Genomic DNA, 20,928 nt, shown 5'->3' on the forward strand with positions numbered 1-20,928 from the left:
TATATATATATATATATATATATATATATATATATATCTTCTTTCTTTTGAATCCTCAATTGCATATGGTGCTGTTTTGGGCTATTTTAAAATCTGGCTGACCCATGTTCTCTGCAGGTTGGACCACCACACTCAATTTCTTTTAGAAAGAGGGAGAAACAGACAGACAGAGAAAGAAAGAAAGAAAGAAAGAAAGAGTGGGAGAGAAAAATTGATACCAGTACAGGACTGGCATTTTATTTCTTGATCCCTGAAAGGCAAAGTTTTGAACAAAATTTTGAACCAAGAGCTCAAACAGTTGGAACAGTTACCACCAGGCATTTTATCTGATGCGCCATCGACTTGGCCAAATCACTACCTACAAACACACACACACACACCTAAAGTATCAAAAGGAAATAAATTATATGATTGTATTGCTTTTTCTTTTCTGTTTTCGTTAAGACCCAGAGATAAAAATACTAATATACAGATCTTACTTGCTATCATGTAACTTGATTTGCTCTTGGGCATCCAATGCTGCTTATCTGTTTGATAAGCAGCTACTTAAAGGAGATATACTACGTCACACTTAAAGCACTTGATTTAATCTTGAAATTTTAGTTGAGTTTCTTTTATTGCATACTGTTGAGTATTATTAAAAGGTGGAAAATAAAAAAAAGAAATGAAATAAAATATCAATCAGGAAATGTCTGTTGAGAGATGTTTAAGATAAATTGTATAAATATTATACTGTATAAATATTATGCTTTGTCATACACAAACCCATCACATTATATCTTGTAAGCAAATGTTTTCTATTTGATAGGATTTGTAAGCAACTCAATTGTTTAATTTCATTTATCAAGATTAACAACAACAATAATAATAATAATTATCAACTGCACATAATCAATGTATGTGTTTTGCTTGTTCACCAGTTTGCTATGGTGTAGCACTTTGGGGACAACTCTCTCATAGCACTGGGTTGTAAAACACCTAAAAGTCATAGACAAGTGAGACAACTTGCCTCCAATCTTATTTAGGAATGATGGATACTGCTATTTCGCCAGTGCTGTGGGGGACTCGTCCCTAAGGCATTATACTGCAGTCAACCAGTGAACAAGCAAATCAATACATTATGTGCAATCAATAATGTTTACATTATTGGTGCTGCTTTTAATTTGTAATTTAATAATGATAATTGTTTTAAATTTTGGCATATGGTCAAGAATTTTCGGGGAGAGAGTACGTCGATTACATCAACCCCAATACTCAGCTGGTAAGAGGAAAGGCAAAGTGGACTGTGGTGGAATTTGCACTCAAAACGTGGCAATGGATGAAATACTACTAAGCATTTCACCTGGCATACTAATGATTCTGCCAGCTCGTGGCCTAAGCACAAGGCCTAAAATTTTGTGGGAGGGGGCTAATCAGTTACATCAACCCCAGTGCTGAACCGGTACTTATTTTATTGACTCCAAAAGGATGAAAGGCTAAGTTTACCACAGTAGAACGATTCTGCCAGCTCACCGCCTTAATAATAATAATAATGACCCTTTCTACAACAAGCACAAAGCCTGAAATTTGGGGGAGGGGGATAATCGATTACATCGACCCCAGCACTCAGCTGGTACTTATTTTATCAACCCCAAAAGGATGAAAGGCAAAGTCGAACTTGACAGAATTTTCTTTCCTTTTTCCTCCTTTATTTTATTTGTTTACTTTTCTATTTTTTCTTTTTTCTCCCTTTCTTCCCCTTTTCCTCTCTCACATGACGGTAAATGAACAATTTGGTGTGCTTGTTCTAATGGCCTATCAATGTATGCAATATGTTCCTCTGCCCTAGGTGTCAGGAAGACACTCGGCAAGAAATGGTAACAGAATTGAAAAAAAGATGAAAATGATAATAATAATAATTTTAATTTTAATACATAGGACAACCCTGCCAAGCTACTTGTATGTCATTTTTGTGCTAGAGAGAAGGCTGAACCATTCTTGTCATGAATACATCTATTTTACTTTGCCTTTGGAGATTTAGATATATTTCTTTTTATATAATTTTAAGAAAAATTACCTATTTGGTTTTTTTTTTGTTTTGTTTCTCATAAAAGTGTTCCATCTTCTTCGATGTAGAAACATCAGCTCACCTTGTCTCTAAAGGCTTCATAAATTGAAATGCAGAAGTCAACTGCTTAAAGTCTTCAGAGCAGAATTAAATTCAAACGTCATCCTTTAAAGGCTTCGTAACATTATCAAACACAAAAATCAACCTCCAATGGCTTCACAGCAAAATTGAATGCTAAAGTCAACTTAAATTAGCAATTTCATTTGTTAAATGGAATGCTGTGTCTTAAATTTGCTTCAGAGAATTACAATTATTCAAAAACAAAGAAAAAAAATGCTTCAACTTGCTTGCTCAATCTGCTTGAAATTACAACTTCCTGCAAATCAAACCCTGCTGTTTTACTGAAGGGAATCTTTGATAATGTGATCCTGGATTTCCTGCACATGCAGATAAGATGAGATGGTCATGGTTGGAATGCTTTTGATCATAGTTCTACTCGATCAGGGCTCACTTGTGGCTGAACAACAACATTTATTAATATAAATCAGTTTTATTCTGAATTGCTGCCAGAGAACTACATTTTGTTCATACCCCTCAATTTTTGCATGGTTTCTATGGCTGGATGCTCTTTCTAACACCAACAACCTTACAAAGTGTACTTGGTGTTTATATCATGGCACCAATACTAGAGAAACTTGGCATATACCTGGCAAAGCTAAAAGACCTGCACAACTCAGAAAGTATGACGAAGAAGGGTATCGAAAGAAATAGCAATGACAGTAGGACTACAATGAGTCAGTGAGTGAGTAGGTGAAAGGCAGAGGTGTGTATGATGGGAGAAACAGTAATTGAGATGTGAAGGCAGTTGAGTGGCAGCAATAGTAGTTTTGAATTAATTTAAAATTGAAAAATGGAAATTGTGTGAATAACTATCTCATTCAAAATTGGAGTATAAAATTGGCAATCAGCCAGAAGTTCAAACAACTGCTTATAAAAAATATCTGATAGCGTAAAATAGAATGGAAATATTTGTAGATTTTATTAACTAAAAGTATTAGAATAACACTTTCCACTTAAAGTAGATGTAATTATATATATAATGTGTACATATATGTATATTTATATGTATATGTATATATTTTTTTAATCTGAAAACTTGGGTTGAATCATTATTTTATTCTGCTTCTATTGTTAAATCATGCAAATATCTTTCAAAACTACATTAACAAAATCCTGTTTGTTCGTTGGTGGATAATAATATCTAAACAAAATACTTCAAGTGCATAAAATGGGAAAATTTTCAAGAATTAGTGATCAGAATAATTGTAGCTGCCATATATCTTTCCATATGTCCAGAGAGCTACAACAGTTGAAACCAACTAAAGGGGATTGTGTGTAATAATTACAAATAGTTCAAACAGTGTAATAAATTGTATGCCATGAGGAAGAAAAGTCTAATGTTTTGGCCCGATGCAGAACATTAATAGTTTGCTCAGATTCTGCTGTTTTACTGTATAATAATTATCCAAGTCAGTTTTGCGTATAATATTGAATGCTTTGTGAGCTTTTAAAATAAAATAAATAGAAACTATACAAATCTTCATATAAATTAATATTGAAAAATTGCTTAAGCAGAAAATTGGGGAAAGTTACAATATATGTTTGCTTACTATATTTTTATTTATATTTCTAATAAAAACATTTTGGAAATTTGGAGACATTTGAAGTCAAATGTTTTGTTCAAACCAATTTTATTCTCAACTTTATCATTTATTTTGTAAGACAATGAATTTGTCTATAAGATTTTAGTAACTTATCTCCTTTGAAATTCCTCTTTATTGTTATGTAGGAAACAAATACTTCCAGAAGCTTTATTCAGTAATTCCAGTCTGTCGCTGTTCTTGTTGTAGACCAAAATTTTTTTTATTTTTATTTGATTGAAGAGCTAATGCATCACACTGTGCACAATGTCTGATACTGTGTTTAAAACATTACATGTATATGCACGTGACAAATTGTAGAACATTCTCTACAGTTTAGAGTTCCAAATATTGGAGGAATATGTACAACATGTTAGCTTCAACATAAAACATTATTAATTGGTATACAGGTTCTAATGTTTAGTTGTGGCTTCTCATCAATAATAACAGAAAAATCACAAGGTGTACACACATCAAAAGTACTACTTTTATCTTCATACTTTATTCAATTTTCATGTAATTCTTCATTCTTTTAAGTTTTATTTGGGTAACTTGCAAGAATGAAGGTGCATGGCTTAGTGGTTAGTGTGTTAGTGTGTTACATTCATGGTTTCAAGATCATGGTTCATGCTTTCAATTTCTGGACTGAGAAGGGTGTTGTTTTCTTGGGCAAGATACTTCATTTCATGTTGCTCCAGTCTGCTCAGTTGTAAATGAGTCACCCCACCTTATGATGGACTGGCATCCCATTCAGTAGGTGGTGAATATTATGATCTCAGTCACCTATATGCCACGGAAACCTGGCCACTGGCCCTATGAGTCCAAGGACTTGAGACGGTAATATCCAAAGTTTGATGATGATTATGATTATGATGAAAGTGCAAGGGCTCTGCAATTTACTATATCTTTCCACCCACCATTATATTTAAAAATTGCATAATATCCTTTGATGTCATCCAGCTGATTTGTTTCAACCAAAGGATCTGTTTCGAATTCGTAAGTATGTTTCCACACAAACAATGCAAACTAAAATCATCTGCTTTCATCAGGAATTGTTCAAACAGGCTTAATTTCTGCATTTGTTGTACACCTTTAGAAAAGAAAGGATCTATCGTTTAGTGTACAGTTAGTCATTATTGATAAAACTGATCTCATTGAATGTAAAAGTTTCTGAGATAATTGACTCTCAAATATATTCTTTTATTTGTTTCAGTCATTTGACTGCAGCCATGCTGGAGCATCACTTCTAGTCGAACAAATTGACCCTAGGACTTATTCTTTGTAAGCCTAGTACTTATTCTATCGGTCTATTTTGCCAAACTGCTAAGTTACAGGAATGTAAACACACCAACATCGGTTGGCAAGTGATGGTTGGTGGGGGGGGGAAAAACACAGACACACAAACATATATACATACATACATGACGGGCTTCTTTAAGTTTCCATCTACCAAATCTACTCACAAGGCTTTGGTTGGCCTGAGGCTATAGTAGAAGACACTTGCCTACGGTGCCACGCAATGGGACTGAACCCAGAATCATGTGGTTGGTAAGCAAATTACTTACCACATAGCCACTCCTACACCTATGGAAACTTGCGATGTTTAAAGCTAATTGCATAAACGGTAAAGTCTCCCACATAACGTCATTAAGTCACTGGAATTGGTCATTGCTGTCTGGATTATATGGAATGAGACATTGTCACTATGATTTATTCCCGATTTTAATTTTAAGAATTCTGATGTCTTAAACTGAGATTCTAGTTCACATGCATGTAAGTTGTATTCCCAGAGAAAACAAATAATTGAGTCTAAGGTTTAATTATTGTTGTATCACTGATACCTGGACAGGAATAGGCTAATGTGAACCTTGTGTACTCATCAACAATAAGCAAAATGTACTTAAGTTCTTATTCTTTGTACAAGGTTCCTTTAGCCGCATAATGTCAATTGATCATCTTTCCAGTAGCTGGAATTGTGCATATCAGCACCTTACATTGCAAGAAGTACAATGCAAAAGAACCAATCTGATAATACAATGATCGATAATCTTAGCTTTAAATTTATAGAATCTTTCAGAATCTCATTAGGAAGATGTTCTTTATGGAGTAAGTCATTTGGTTCTCTTTGTGTTACCCGCAACACTCACCATCTTTCATTAGATGCTATTCTTCAAATCACATCTAACTACCTTCTTAGCTAATTTCTCTCCTGGTCTTATCCTTTAAAAATGTCATGCATGTAAACATAATCTTTAAGTGGAAGAAGCTGAATGACTGTAAGGTAATGAAAGTTTTCTTAAGTTCAGTAAAGTAATTGAGTGGTAGATACTGTCTTTAGTTTCATGATTTCTGACAATTTCCCAAATCTCCTGGTTAAATAGTTAAGCTTATGAAATCGGACTTAACAATTGTTGACTCAATTCCAGATCACAATAATACTCCTCACTTTCATTCTTGCTTTCATGATAATGCTATTTTTCAAGAGAGAGTGAGTGGGTGGGGAGGACTCTTTGATTAATAGTAATAGTGAGATTGTTTCACCATAGCTCTGCTATACCTATCTCACCTATTGATCAAATGGTAATATCAAACCACTTAAAGACACTCTATTATTATGCTAAATTATATAAACATAAACTCTAATTTCAGATTAATGTTGTGCTGTTACTTTTGTTAATTTTAAGCTTTTGTTAATTTTACTGTTTCATATTTTTCTGTTCTTAAGGAAAGGCAAATGTGGTTCTACTTTCTTTTAAATATGTTGCATACCTAATGGATGAGTTCTCTCCCTTATTTAAACTAGGTTTTGTGTTTTGTAACGTATCATGTGCTGAGTGAGTTCACTTCCTTATTTAGAAGTTTTATCATTTAGTGAATAAAACCCTTGGTTTATTGACCCCTAATTGTTACTTCTTACAACATGCACCATGAAAGGTATTCTTCAATCAGCTGGAATGATTTGAATGATTCCTTACGACACATTGATACAGCAAGGACTTTGATAATTACTATAAGGTGGTGAGCTGGCCAAAATGTTAGCACGTCGGGCGAAATGCTTAGCAGTATTTCGTCTGTCTTTAAATTCTGAGTTCAAATTCTGCTGCGGTTAACTTTGCCTTTCATCCTTTCAGGGTCAATAAATTAAGTAGCGTACTGAGGTCGATCTAATCAACTGCCCCCCCCCAAAAAAAATTTTGGGCCTTGTGCCTAGAGTAGAAAAGATTATCTATGACTACTATGGACACCACCAAAAGTTTCTATACTCCTTATCACTTCCACATCATTGTCGTCATCAACCCTTCACTCACTCTAGTCACACTCAACAACACTGTCTACTAAAACTACTGAAATCAACACACCAACACCATGCTCATCTTCTGGATACTCTTGCCACGTAAATTTGTAATTCTCTTCTTGGCTTCCTTCACCACTTTCACACCACTCCCCTTTTTTCTTGTCTTTGGCACACACTACATGTCTACTCTTCTTCGGATCAGTGCCTCCACCACTTAACCTGATCTCTTTTTCATCATTCCTGTATTCTACATCTCAAACCTTATTATATACCAGTCTCCACAAGGGACATCATAAAGGGACTGACTTACTTTGACCAGGTTTCCTCATTGTTTTGACCATAATAAAAAAAGAACAGTAATAAATGAGTGAAAAAAAGATGTATAGTATGTGTGTTTATTTGGCAAAAAAAAAAGATGATCAACCTGAAATACAATAATTTCAAATTCTTACATTAATATTGTGTCGCTTGAACAAATTGAAACTAATCCTTATAGAAGTATTATTATGAAGGACTTAAATGTAGATCATTGTTATTATCATCACTAACATCCAATTTTCCATACTTGCATGGGTCAGATGCATTTTGTTGAGGCAGGTTTTCTGCAGCCCACTATCTTTCCTGTTACTAACCCTCACCTGTTTCAAAACAACGTCGTATTTTCCTGTAGCCAGACAGGTTCTTCACAGAATACTAGAAACAAACATCACCACTTGTATAACAGTGGTACTCATTTATACTGCACTTAAGTTGCATAAATTGAATTTATAGTATAACATTATTAATAAATTACCAAGTACAAAAACATATGTAACAGATGAAATAAACGAACAGAGTTCATGCCACTGTTATTTTCATCACACATACACACAACACGTTTTTTTTTAGTTTCCATCCACTAAAGCCCATTCACAAGGTTTTGGTCAACCAAAGGCTATAGTGGAAGGTATGGTTAAATATGGTTAAAGGTGCTGTACAATGAGTCTGAATGGAAAATATAATTAAATTTGTAAAACTTGAAAAATTAGAGCCACCCTTTAAATCCTTTTCAGGAGCAGTTTCCTTTCCTCAAACATTGCTTTACATTTCTTTAGATATATTTAGATTATATATGTCACCATTCTATTCCACACAGTACCATTTGAAGTTATTTGTATTTTCAAAATAACACAACTTATATATTTATTTTAAAATTTATCAGTATTCTTGTCAATAATATTTGGCATATTTCATTTGTTTGTTTGTTTTGTTTACGATTTTGTTTTTTTAGTATTTTTTAAAATTGTCAAATTTTTCAATTAATAGTTTTAACAGCAAAAATATTGACTTGTTGATTTTCATTTTATAATTTAGCCAGAATATTTCTGTAGGATATCAACATATTTCAAGTAGTGAAAGAATGAGCAAGCAAAGCAGAGATAGTCTTGTGCTAATTTTTAAACTTCTTTTTGAACATGAAATAGAAAAATAAATGAAAAATAGTTGACGTGGTATTTACAAACCAATACTTTTCTATGCTATTGATGAGCAGCTGAGGAACACGATAATTCATTTCGTGGTTTTATTCTTTCCCTAGAAATATTTAAATAGTTTTTAAAGTTAAGAGCATCAAAATGTCGATAATTAGCTCTTAATTTATGGATAGATGCATAAAATTCAGTTTAAATGTAAAATGATTACAAAAGTATTGCATGTGATTATTATGCAATATTGATTTCATTTTATATCAGCATTTTAAGATTTACACCAATATTGTTAAATGATATATTTAAATTAAATTTGGAAGTTTGATAATTGTGTCATCATTTCATGTCTGATTTTCCAGGCTTGCATGGGTCAGATGCAATTTGTTAAGGTAGATGTTTTACAGTCAGATACTCTTCCTGTCTCCAACTCTTGCCTGTTTCTAAACATGGTAATACTCCCCATGGCCAGACATGTTTTTCCACAGAAGACTGAAAGTAAACAACATGACCTACACGATGGCGATACCCAATTCCAACCAACGCATGATGTCAGGACAAGGACACATACATATTTATATGATAGGCTTCTTTCAGTTACCATCTACCAAATCCAGTCACCAAGTATTGATCTGCTCAGGGCTATAGAAGCCGCTTGCCAAAGATGTCACACAGTGGAACTGAACCTGAGATTACATGATTGGGAAGCAAGTTTGACAATCACGCAATCATGCCTGCACCAGTGTGCATGCGTAAAGCTGTATACGCAAGTTGGTATGGATGTGTTTGTGTGATACCAAGTCCAAGAGAGGATGCTAGTTGTGAAGATTCATTACCAAAATAATTTCACCGGTTCCTGCATCTGTTTTCTTTATAGTGATGTCATTACTCTAAGAATGGTCTGCATCCTTATCAGCATTCTGTGACATGCTGTAAGGGCCTATCTATACACACAACACAGATTTACTAATGAGAATCAACACAAAAATAGCATGCATCTGCACTTGCAGAATGGTTGCTTTCACTGCCTCAATTTCAAAATGGGAAATATTTGGTTGATGTAAAACAAAATTGTTTGAGACTACTCAGTCACAGAATTTCTCAGCTGTCCTTACTTCCTAAGTTTGGCTTGTTATGTACTGATGTGTGTGTTTGTATTTTTATAATGTATATATGATTGTCTCTATGTATGATGTGTGTGATGTATATATATATATATATATATATATAATGTGTGTGTTCTCTTTCTCTTTTAATTTGTGTGTGTATGTCTCCTCTGTTTTCAATCATTTAAATTCTTCCTTTGAAGAAGGAGTTGGTTTCTTACAAAGATACATTCTTACAAAGATACATTCCTTGGAATGTAAATAATAAAAACAGTGTCATATTTTAAACCTAAGAAAAGTCTTGCTTAGTTTTATTGTTCCACATACAGATTGTATTATGTATTTCTGTCTGTGTATGCACATGTCTGTCTGTCCGTCCATCAGTATATTCACTGTTCTGATATATTTTTCCAGTTTCTCACCTAAGGTGAAAGAACTGGCTTTGAAACAGAAAATCAAACTCATTACAGTTTAAAATACATGAACTTGCATGTGTGTGTGTGTGTGTGTATGTGTGTGTGTGTGTGCATGTTTTGGAGGTATGTATATGTATGACTGTAGGTATGCATGCAAGCATACATGTGAATACATATGCCCCATTTGTTTGTAGGTCTATGTTTTGACTTCTGAGACAGAAGTCTACATGTGCATATGAATTTATCACATGCTAAACTACTGTATGTGTATATGTGAGTGTGTGTGTATGTATATATATATATATATATGTATATATATTGTTATTATTGTTATTACTATTATTATTATGGTGGTGAGCTGGCAGAATCATTAGCATGCCGGTCGAAATGCTTAGCGTTATTTCGTCTGTGTAGGTAAGAAGTTATGATATGAGATTTGCATGCCAGCCACAGTCAAAGGCTTTGCTAATGTGTAGAGTAACAACATTGCCTTCACCAAATTATTCCTAAAGTGAGATCCCACTGGTGGATGACATAGCAGAATTGGTCTTCAATGGTTCTGACTTTGTGAAAGCCATACTGATGGTCACTGAAGAGAGAAAAGAGTTCACAGTGATAAAAAAATGTCATTGTTAATAGCTGTTGCCATTACTTGAGAAGTGTTAGAAGTGAGTAAAGTAGGACAATATGTGACAGAGTTTGAAGGGTTGCCTTTCTTTGGAATGGGCCATACTGGAGCATGCTTCCTAATGCTAGAGTGTGTCCCCGTAGACAGTGAGAGATTAAACAGTTAGTAACATTATGTTCTTTAAAATATTTCAGAATGTCAAACATTCCTTTCATATCTAAAAGGAAAGAATGTTTTACTTTTATTGATCGTGTTTTTCTATTCCTTATACAATATTTTCCATGTAAAATAGCAGAGGAAGAATGTTTATCAGTTATTAAGTGAGAACAAATTAACTCTTCAAATTCCTAATTTCATTGGCAAAACTGCCAGTTCAGCTGAGCTCTTTGTAAATGATACAAAGTATGATAAGTTAATCTTTTACAATGACAGTTTATTTCTTCTTAACAAAAGGAAAATTAGCTTCCATTGCAACTTGTTTTATGTGAGTTAAGAATATCTTTCATCTATTACAGAATAATGCATAAGCAAAGTAGAGACATTCTTATTTCCAATAAGTTCAAGTGAAATGTAGATTAGGTTTCAGATATCACACATGCTAGATATCATATACAGGTTAGATATTAAATAAATACTAATATTAGTGTCAAGTTTCAGGTTGTAAGGAAATGGGAAGATCAATGGGTCAAAACATCTCATTTCTGAGTAAAATAGAAATTGATTCAATGAGTATGATGTAAATGTTTAAAAGTAAACATACAGAGATATGTTGTTGTTTTTTTTTTTACCCCAGAAATCTATGAAACAAAACTTGTTTACTATGTCTCTGCATATAGCATTTTCTTAATTTGATATAGAGTAAGAGATTATATATTTGATCAGTCATTTTATTTTACTAAAATTTACTTGAACACCATGGTGAGATGAATCCTAACGCTAACCATTACAAGTTTTGAACTCAGACCTAAGGGAACTAATACTGTTAACTGTAATCGTTTTCCATAGCTTCACTATGTTCACACTGAATGTTTATTAAAAGTAGTTATCACAGTTATGACAAAACTTATTAATTCTCACGATATATTTTTAAAACTTGACAATTCTTTTTAATGTAATTCCTGTAAATCTGCAGAGATTTAATTAACAAATTGAAAATAACTTCTGGTCACTTTCTCAGGTGCCAAAAGATTCTAATTTCACCTAAAGTTATTGTGAAACGTGAAGATATACCACTTAATGTCAGGTATGAAGCCAGCGTCTATTAAGGGATATCATAAAAGGCATATAACACAATATTAAAATTCTTGATTTATTTACACACATGCATACATACATACATACATACATACATACATACATATATATATATATATTTTTTCTTATATTTCCTTCTCAAACTGGCCAGAAAGCAAAATTGTCAAATTGTAATCTCAGCATTTTGATGATTGATTTCATTTTATTAACTGCAGAATTTTACTGTTAATAAAATTTTTGCTTTTTAAAAATACATGAAATAGTAAAGATATTGGGAGATTATGTAAAAAGAAATATGATTTATATTAAAGAATGTATTTATCAATTTTCATTTAATATTTACTTTTACTGTTATCTTTATGTAAAAATCAATATATTTTTTTAAAAGAGAAAATAACACTGTTCATATAGTTTCCTGTTATTCTGAATGTATTTACTTTTTTTATATATTATATCTTATAAAAAATCTAGTATTTAATTATTTGTATGGATATTCCTAAGATATTAACTCACTGCAGTTGATGGGATTTTTTATTGATTTTTGAATATTTATTAATGCTGTTGGTATCAGGGATAACAAAATTATGTAACACATCTTACCATAAAGGAATTAATATTTCTGTATCAAAATATATATTTAGCTTTGCTTTAAAATTATTTTTGTCCTAAAACCATACTGGAGAGAGGGCATCCATATTTGATAACTAATTTTAATCTAACTGCAGCTTAACATGTCTGGTGAAGTTAATGACACATGCTTGCTGGTCACATCGTAAAAGTTTGTAAATTTATCAAGTGTATACTTTTCAATCATTAACTCTAAGTATATATACATATATATTTGTCATCTACTGAGGGAAGATGCAAAGTTATAATTGCACCTTAACTGAGTGAGACCTATCCAATATTCCCTCAAAGTTGTGCATGTGCATGATCACACAGTCACTAAATTAGTATCATGCAACATCAAAATATTGCTGTATATTTTAATTTATGACCTTGTTTTGATAAACTGTGTGAAAGTTTGAATGCTATACACCAGTTTTGAATTTAGAATATTTTTGCTCAAAGCACCAAAAGTTCTGCTTAGTTGTTCAGAAAAATTTGAGGTAACATTGGACCCATTTATAACAAAATTGTATTTGTTCAGTTGTCAGACCCCTATACATTCTTAAGAGTATCCAAATTATTTTAGACTAAGACTTAATATATCAATATTTAAAGAGTTATAGGCTTGTATTATTTGGAGTAACTGTCAGTGGACAAAATGCATAGTGGTATTTCTTGCGGCTCTTTACATTCTGAGTTCAAATCCCACTGAGGTCAACTTTGCCTTTCATCCCCTGGAGATAGATAAAGTTATCAGTCAAGTACTGTAATCAATGTAAAAGACTTACCTCTCTCCTCAAAATTGCTAGCTTTGTGCCAAAAATTATAAAGAATTATTTGGGGAAGAATACAAAAATACTATTTTATTGTTTTCAGCTAGTTGGCAGTGACCATACTGAGCCATGTAAATAAAATTTATTGGCACTTTCTTTACTTTCTCAATGAAAATAAAATCATTTCACAAAAAAAAAAAAAAAACAGGTGCCTGTATATTATTAAAATATATTATACAGATGCAGGAGTGCTGTGTGGTAAGTAGCTTGCTTACCAACCACATGGTCCCGGGTTCAGTCCCACTGCGTGACACCTTGGGCAAGTGTCTTTTACTATAGCCTCGGGCCAACCAAAGCCTTGTAAGTGGATTTGGTAGACAGAAACTGGAAGAAGCCCGTCGTATATGTATATATATATATATATATATATATATGTATATGTATATATGTATGTGTGTGTATATATTTGTGTGTCTCTTTGTTCCCCCAGCATCGCTTGACAACCAATGCTGGTGTGTTTACATCCCCTGTAACTTAGCGGTTCGGCAAAAGGGACTGATAGAATAATTACTAGGCTTACAAAGAATAAGCTCTGAGGTTGATTTGCTCGACTATAAAGGCGGTGCTCCAGCATGGCCACAGTCAAATGACTGAAACAAGTAAAAGAGTATGCAATATAGTGGACATAGTGAATAACTTCTTTTGTAGCAATTTCCGCATTTAATATGTGCATTTAAGGCACATATCTCACTGCTATGCAACATTGCCGATCCAAACATAAGGCAAAAGAGCTTTGTTGCCAATAGCAATAGTAGCTCTATGATCTTTCCCAACCTGTTTATACTTTCAGAACAATTGACACTCTGCTAATTACATCTCTTAGGTAATAAAAGCTATCAATTACTTCTAGTGAGCCATCAAGGTATTTAAGAGAACTTCGTTAAGAAAATAGGAGATACAATTTTAAAATTTAAAAGCTGAAATATTTTTTAACAAACTAATTCATCCTCTTTTCATTTTCTTTGCAATTCCAGAAACTGAATACTGCTTTGCATTACGCATCTTCATCAGGTCTGAAAAATTGTGTCGAGGTAAGGTTTTAATTTAAAATTTTCTTTGGACTATCTCATTTACATCCTTTTGCATCTGACAGCCTGAGTTGGCCAAATTTCATGGTCTAAGTCATTTCTTATTTAGAGTTACTGACCTCCTTGACATAGTTGTGGGGCTACATCTTGCTTCTATGTGTTATTTTGATACTGTTTTTTCAATGGCTGAATGAATTAACACCAACCATTTACAGAGTTTTCTAGGTGCATTTCATTGTGACACCAGGGGTACTAGTACTAAAGATGTCATTTCTATCTTCTACATTATCTCCATTCATTTATCATTGTCATCGTCACCGTCATCATCGTTTAATGTCCATATCCCATGCTGCATGGTTCAGATGGTTTGACAGGATACATTGGGTCCAAGGACTGCATTGTGATCCAGTGTCTGCTTTGGCATGGTTTGTATGGCTGGATACCTTTTCTAATGTCAACCACTTCACAGGGTGTACTGGGTACTCTTTTCATTGTACCAGTACTAATGACGTCACCATACAGCTTACAAGCCTAAGATTCCCTTTGACTGAGTGGAGATACAATAGAAAGGGAGATGACTTTATGCCAGGAGATGAAGGAATAAAGGATGAGAGAAGGAACTAGAACAGGACTGGTTTCTTGCTATAGAGGAGCTACACGGCTACTCACATTATAGAAGAGAAGGTGGAACATGCCAAGGTGGAGCTGAAAAGGAATAAAAATTGTAGAGTAAGGTGTCAGGGTGAACCCTGAAGATACAAGATCAGTAGAAGTGAGTGTGGGTAGGTAGGGATTGCGAGAGTATGAGAGAATGAAAAACAGTTAGTATTGGGGAAGGGGTGAATGTTAAGGAAGAACAAGTGTTGAGGGATAATAAGTAGAGAAGGTGGAGAAAAGTAGGTGACAACTGTAGAAATTGAATAGGGTTGAGGGCTGGATGTAGTGAATGGTAGATAAGGTTTCTCTGCATGTGTGTATGATTAAATTGAATTAAACACTGAAGTTAATTACTCAGGATTATTATTCACATGAAGACCATCAGTTAAATAGAGATGAAAATATTAGCAACTGATTGCAATACTTCTTTTGAAATGCAGTGAGGAGAGATCATTGTCTTAGTGACCATTATTGTGTTAATCCTTTTGGTAAAGTTGTGGGCGTAAATTGTAGATATGTTTTGATATTATTAGACCTCATTAGTTAACTTAGTGGTAATATATTTAATGAAGTGAACATTCAAAGTCTAATTAGAAATAATTAAGTTAGTGAAGAGGAGACAGCATTATCTTAATTACGAATATTATTTGGATCATTTTGGCAAATGTGGATGATAATTCCAGATCTGTTTTGGTCTTGTTTAATCTAATCAGCAAACCGGACTTGCCAACGTGGTAATTGGAGAATTGCTAAATAGGTATGAGCATGCATGTGTATAAATATGTACATGCTTATGTATATTCATATACATGTGTGTACAGAGCTAACCCTAACCCTAAGTCCGTTAATCGTTAATATTTTCATTAACAATTTAACTTCAAGTCAACTTTGAAAATCATTAATGGACTAATTAACTTCTGTTACATTTAGCTTCCGTTAACTCAAGTCCGTTAACCCAAAAATTTCATAAAAACCAGTTTACGTTAATGGATTAACAATTAATGAAGTTAACTTTTTGGTTAATGGATTAACGATTAATGAAGTTAACTTTTTGATTAACGGTGCCCACTTCTGTGTATATATTTTTGAGACTGAAAGTAGAGTATCAGAATTTATTAAGCTAAAAGTCCAAAACTTTATTACCCTGTGTTTCATGTCTCCAGTTGAACAATGAAACTGGTAATCATTAAAAGGAGTATTTAGAAAGCGAAAACAAAAGTAAAATGAAAATGAAAACTTATGTTTTGGCTGCATGTGTAAAAAGACATTTATATAGGCAGATAGATAGAAATATTTGATTGTTTGTGTCTAAACAAGACACAGAAAGAAAACAATGAAATATTGTCTGCATATATGTAAATTAATAAACAAGTAAACAAAAATGAATAGCAGTGAAATTCAATGCTGTTAACGGCAGCTCAGGTCATTCTCAGAATGTCAATCAGCTCAAATCCTGCAACATCGGTAAAAAAAGCTACAGAAAGCTTAGCAAAAATGGTGATTCTGAAATGCATTTGAAATTTGAATTTTCATTCATAAAATCCTGTAAGGTGATCAAAGTCAGCTTGCAACATGGCACCGATGGAATATGTAAATGGAAAACAAAAGATAAAATTGGAAACAGTCAGAAATTTCTTCATCTTCTGCATATTTCTTTGGAAGATGTGCTTTTTCAAAACTATCTAACAACCTTTTTGATTTATGTAAACATATACTGAGGATGTTGATACGAGGGTTCAAGATGTTCTTGTTCTGTTGTAATATATACAATAGGCATACTGGGGTGTAGGAGTCATCATCATTATCATCATCATCGTTTAACGTCCACTTTCTGTGCTAGCATGGGTTGGACAATTTGACTAAGGACTGGCGAACCAGATGGCTGTACCAGGTTCCAATCTGATCTGACAGAGTTTCTACAGCTGGATGCCCTTCCTAATGCCAACCACTCCGAGAGTGTAACAGGTGCTTTTACGTGCCACCAGCACGAGGGCCAGTCCAGCGGTACTGGCAACGGCCACTTTCAAATGATGTCTTTTACGTGCCACCCGCAATTTCGATTTCATTTGCCCCGACAGGTCTTCGCAAGCGGAGTTTAGTGTCTAATGAAGGAAGGTTGGCATGGGTGCCAGTCGTCGAATTTGGTTCGATTTCGAATTCGATTTCAATATCACTTGCCTCGACAGGTCTCCGCAAGCAGGGTTTTGTGTCATATATATATATATATATATATATATATATATATATATATATATATATATATATACACACACACACACACACACACACACACACACACACACACATGCACACATGTACATATATATAAATATATTAGAACACATAGGTATGTATTTATTTATATAGTTATGTATATGTATGCACACACACATACATTCGTATATCAGTATTCATATGTATGATGACAATGAGCAAGCCACAACTTCAGTCACTGTCAACCTTTTCTTTGTAAAAGTTAAGAAATATATCCTTGACTAAAAATATTCAGTTATCCTTCAGTTTAATGTTAAATTTTTTTTATGTATAACTTGACATGCATATTAAATGATGAGGAGGATGATGATACACACACATATATGTAGTTGTCTAAGAATCTGTAAGTCAAAAAAATATAGGCACTCATATATTTATCAATAGAATGGGTATAGTAATCAAAGTGTGCAGTGTTATATATCCATTACAACTGATCTTACCAATTGGCTCCACACCTGAGACAGAAGAAGAATGTTTGTGTAGAGGTAAGGCCACATGTCCTCTTTCTGGCTACAGTAATATTGAAAGAGTTGTACATGAGACAGGTAACGTCAGAGGGCCCAAAATAGGATAACCAAATGTGTGGATGTATTTGGAAGCAACAGAAAGCCTCTTTAGAACCAGATTCGATAACTACACTTCTTCAATATCATGGAGAGATAAACTGTCACAACCCTGGCCAGGCACTTATGGCTGTTCAAAGAAAGCATCACAGAGTACAACATAAAGTGGAAAATCTCAAAGATGTACAAAGCATAAAGTACTAGTTATGTTTAACCTAGGAAAAAACTATATCATAAAATTCTCTGCACCCAGACATCTACCTAAACTGCAGAAGATTTTTAACCCATGCCCACATGAATGAAGGTCAATGAAATATATATATATATACATTTATCAAAAGGGGCACACGAGTGCCTACCTGCTAGAAGTAGGCACCTTTTGATAAATAGAAATTTTAATTCTATAGCTATCTAACACTATTTAACGCTTGCAACCACCTATATTGTTGTTATTATCAATTATTTATATTTACTGCAGATAATTATCACAATAATGATATCTATATAAATGTTCACATTTGAATATTTACTCCTTAATATATTTATATAATCATCATCATCATCATCATCATCATCATCATTTAGCATCTGTTGTCCATGCTGGCATGCGTTGGACAGTTTGACCATGGCTGGTAAGCTGAGGAGCTACACCAGACTTCAGTCTAATGTGGCAGGGCTTCTATGGTTGGATGGCCTTCCTAACACCAATAATTAATGGGTGATTTTACATGCCACCATCATGAGTGCCTGTTGCATAACAACAGTATCTGCCACAACTACAATTTCAATATATATATATATATCCACTAGGATTGATCTTTCCAATTGAACCTGTCACGAGTATGCTGGTGGGGATGTAGGCTGTATCCAGATCATGACTCCTGGATATCTCTTCTGCCACACTTTGTCCAACCCACACCTTCAATGATTCAGTTCCTCAAAGCCAAGTCATCTTGGATCATGTAACCACTTTGGTACAAGACATCAATTGTAGAGAGGATAAGTTATGCTTTCCAAAGTTCACTATTGTTCCTTCTTGATTAGATCCAGGCAGAAAGTTTTTCGGTTGCTTTTAATATTACTTTTAGGGCTCTGGTCCTCCCTTTCCTCGAATTTGAGAGCTGTTTCATGAAATCACAGGCAAATTTTCCCACAGCTGCTCCCTTGCTTTTGCCTCTATGGTAAATAACTTTGGCTTGAAAGCCAGATTCTCTTATGTTGTTGATTAAACTTGTGTGCTTCTAAGTACACAAGTGTCATGTGAATAAGAATGGACGAAACTTAAATTGTTAGGTTTCATCCCTTCTTCTTCACATAACACTTTGAGTTTAATCAGAATCACTTGTTTAATGAAAGTGAGTGGAGTACATTATCCAACTTCATACCACTCTTGTTAATGATTTGTGGGTAATTTTTCCATTCTGGAATGTCTGCCATGCATTCCTAGTCATCTACTCCATCCACTATCTTCCGATGATTTGTTGCTGGATGTCTTCCTTACAGCTACTTAACTATGAACTAATAGTTATACCCATTATTTGCAGTCAGGAAAACTAAAGTAATAAGTTTATGGTTTGTTACAATGTCATTATCACAAGTGTTTGGTTGTTGTTATGAATCTTAGTTTCACTGCCACTATCTCTATTAGTAAAACATTGGCGTTATTTTCACTAAAAGTAATGTAAATATGTTAGACATTTTCTGAATATGTTATATATGCCAAAAGAAATTGTGGTTTTTACAATTTTTGGCAGTACAGGAGGTAGTTTAGTACATATCTTCTATCTACAAATATCATAGTAGTTTAAGATTCTAGCTTATTGCTTCGAGGTATATGTAACATAAATATTGATTGAATTTTCTGAATTGGGTATATTTAATGGTTAGATAGTGAAGATTTCCAACAACAAAATTTAGCAAAATATGTTTACTGATATAACCTTCTTTCTTTTTTTTTTTTTTTTACTTTGAAGACAACATATACTTATCGCTTTCATCTGGTTTTAAATCATTCTATTAAATGAATAAAGTTATCATGGTTAGTAATATTGATTTTCTTCCTCATTTGGTTACAAAGATTTTCTTTCAAGTAACTCTTTGTTTTTTTTATTTCTAAGTATTTCTTTCCTTTTTTTTGAAATTGATTTATTAAAGTCATTTTCAACTCACTTTTGTTTTCATTGTGAAGTTCATTTCTTCACATTTTTAATTGGATACATTTTACTATTATTAGTATTTTAACAGAAAAGATTATCAGTCGTCTCACTCAAATTTAAGTTTTTACATTTAGTTGTCCAAAATTCCAGGAGCAGGAGGGACATTTGTTAATTCTCTTTCAGGCTTTCATTTAAATGTAGTTTAGCCACTTGGAATAATAATAGAGTTTTTGTTTTATCTCAAAATTCGGAGAGAAGACATTGCAGACAGTGTCAGCTGTCTCAGGAAATATAAAAAGTGTGTCTAAAGAAATCAGTTGATGCTTTGCATCATGCAAGCCATGTATGTCAATTGTTTAAACCTACCATAAAATGTCTATTAGTTCTTACTAATGTCCATTCTTCCAGTTAATCTTTTACATTTTTAAAAAATACTTTCACTCTAATCTGTATCATCAGCTCTTCACCAAAGCAAATTTTGCTCTCAGCTGATAGTTCAATAACTTTGTCCTGTTGAAGTAATTTGAACATAGCATGTAGTTCCATTCACTCATTTTATATATAATACTAGCAGAAATACCCGGCTTTGCCCGGGTTAAAGAGAATAATGAAATCTAAAAACGCCGTCTAGACTACGCATCCTCAACTGTTAGTAGCTACGATACCATATTTCTACATTAATAACTCTCCAATCCATGCCAGCATGGAACATAGATATTAAGTGGAATGCCAGTCTCTCATCTGGGAAGGCCTTGAAATCAATGTTACCAACTGGGGACTATGTGTCGCAGTGATAATAAAGGAGGTCTGCAACAAAATAATTTTACTCAACACTTTACAAGTGAATCAGTGGAGGCAAAGATGCGTCTCATTTACTTGACAATTTATGCACCACATTG

The 20,928-nt window shown here is 33.5% G+C and overlaps 1 protein-coding gene across 1 annotated transcript in view; it reads left to right on the forward strand.

Annotated features, from left to right (window-relative positions):
• Window positions 1-20,928, forward strand: part of LOC106874304 (ankyrin repeat and IBR domain-containing protein 1) — a 304,438-nt gene that overhangs the window by 156,354 nt on the left and 127,156 nt on the right. Inside the window, exon 5 of the mRNA XM_052965880.1 lies at window positions 14,326-14,382. Within this exon, the coding sequence (XP_052821840.1) occupies window positions 14,326-14,382 (57 nt within the window). The remainder of the gene's footprint in view (window positions 1-14,325; window positions 14,383-20,928) is intronic.

Source organism: Octopus bimaculoides, chromosome 2, assembly GCF_001194135.2.
Source record: "Octopus bimaculoides isolate UCB-OBI-ISO-001 chromosome 2, ASM119413v2, whole genome shotgun sequence".
Lineage (NCBI taxonomy): Eukaryota > Metazoa > Mollusca > Cephalopoda > Octopoda > Octopodidae > Octopus > Octopus bimaculoides.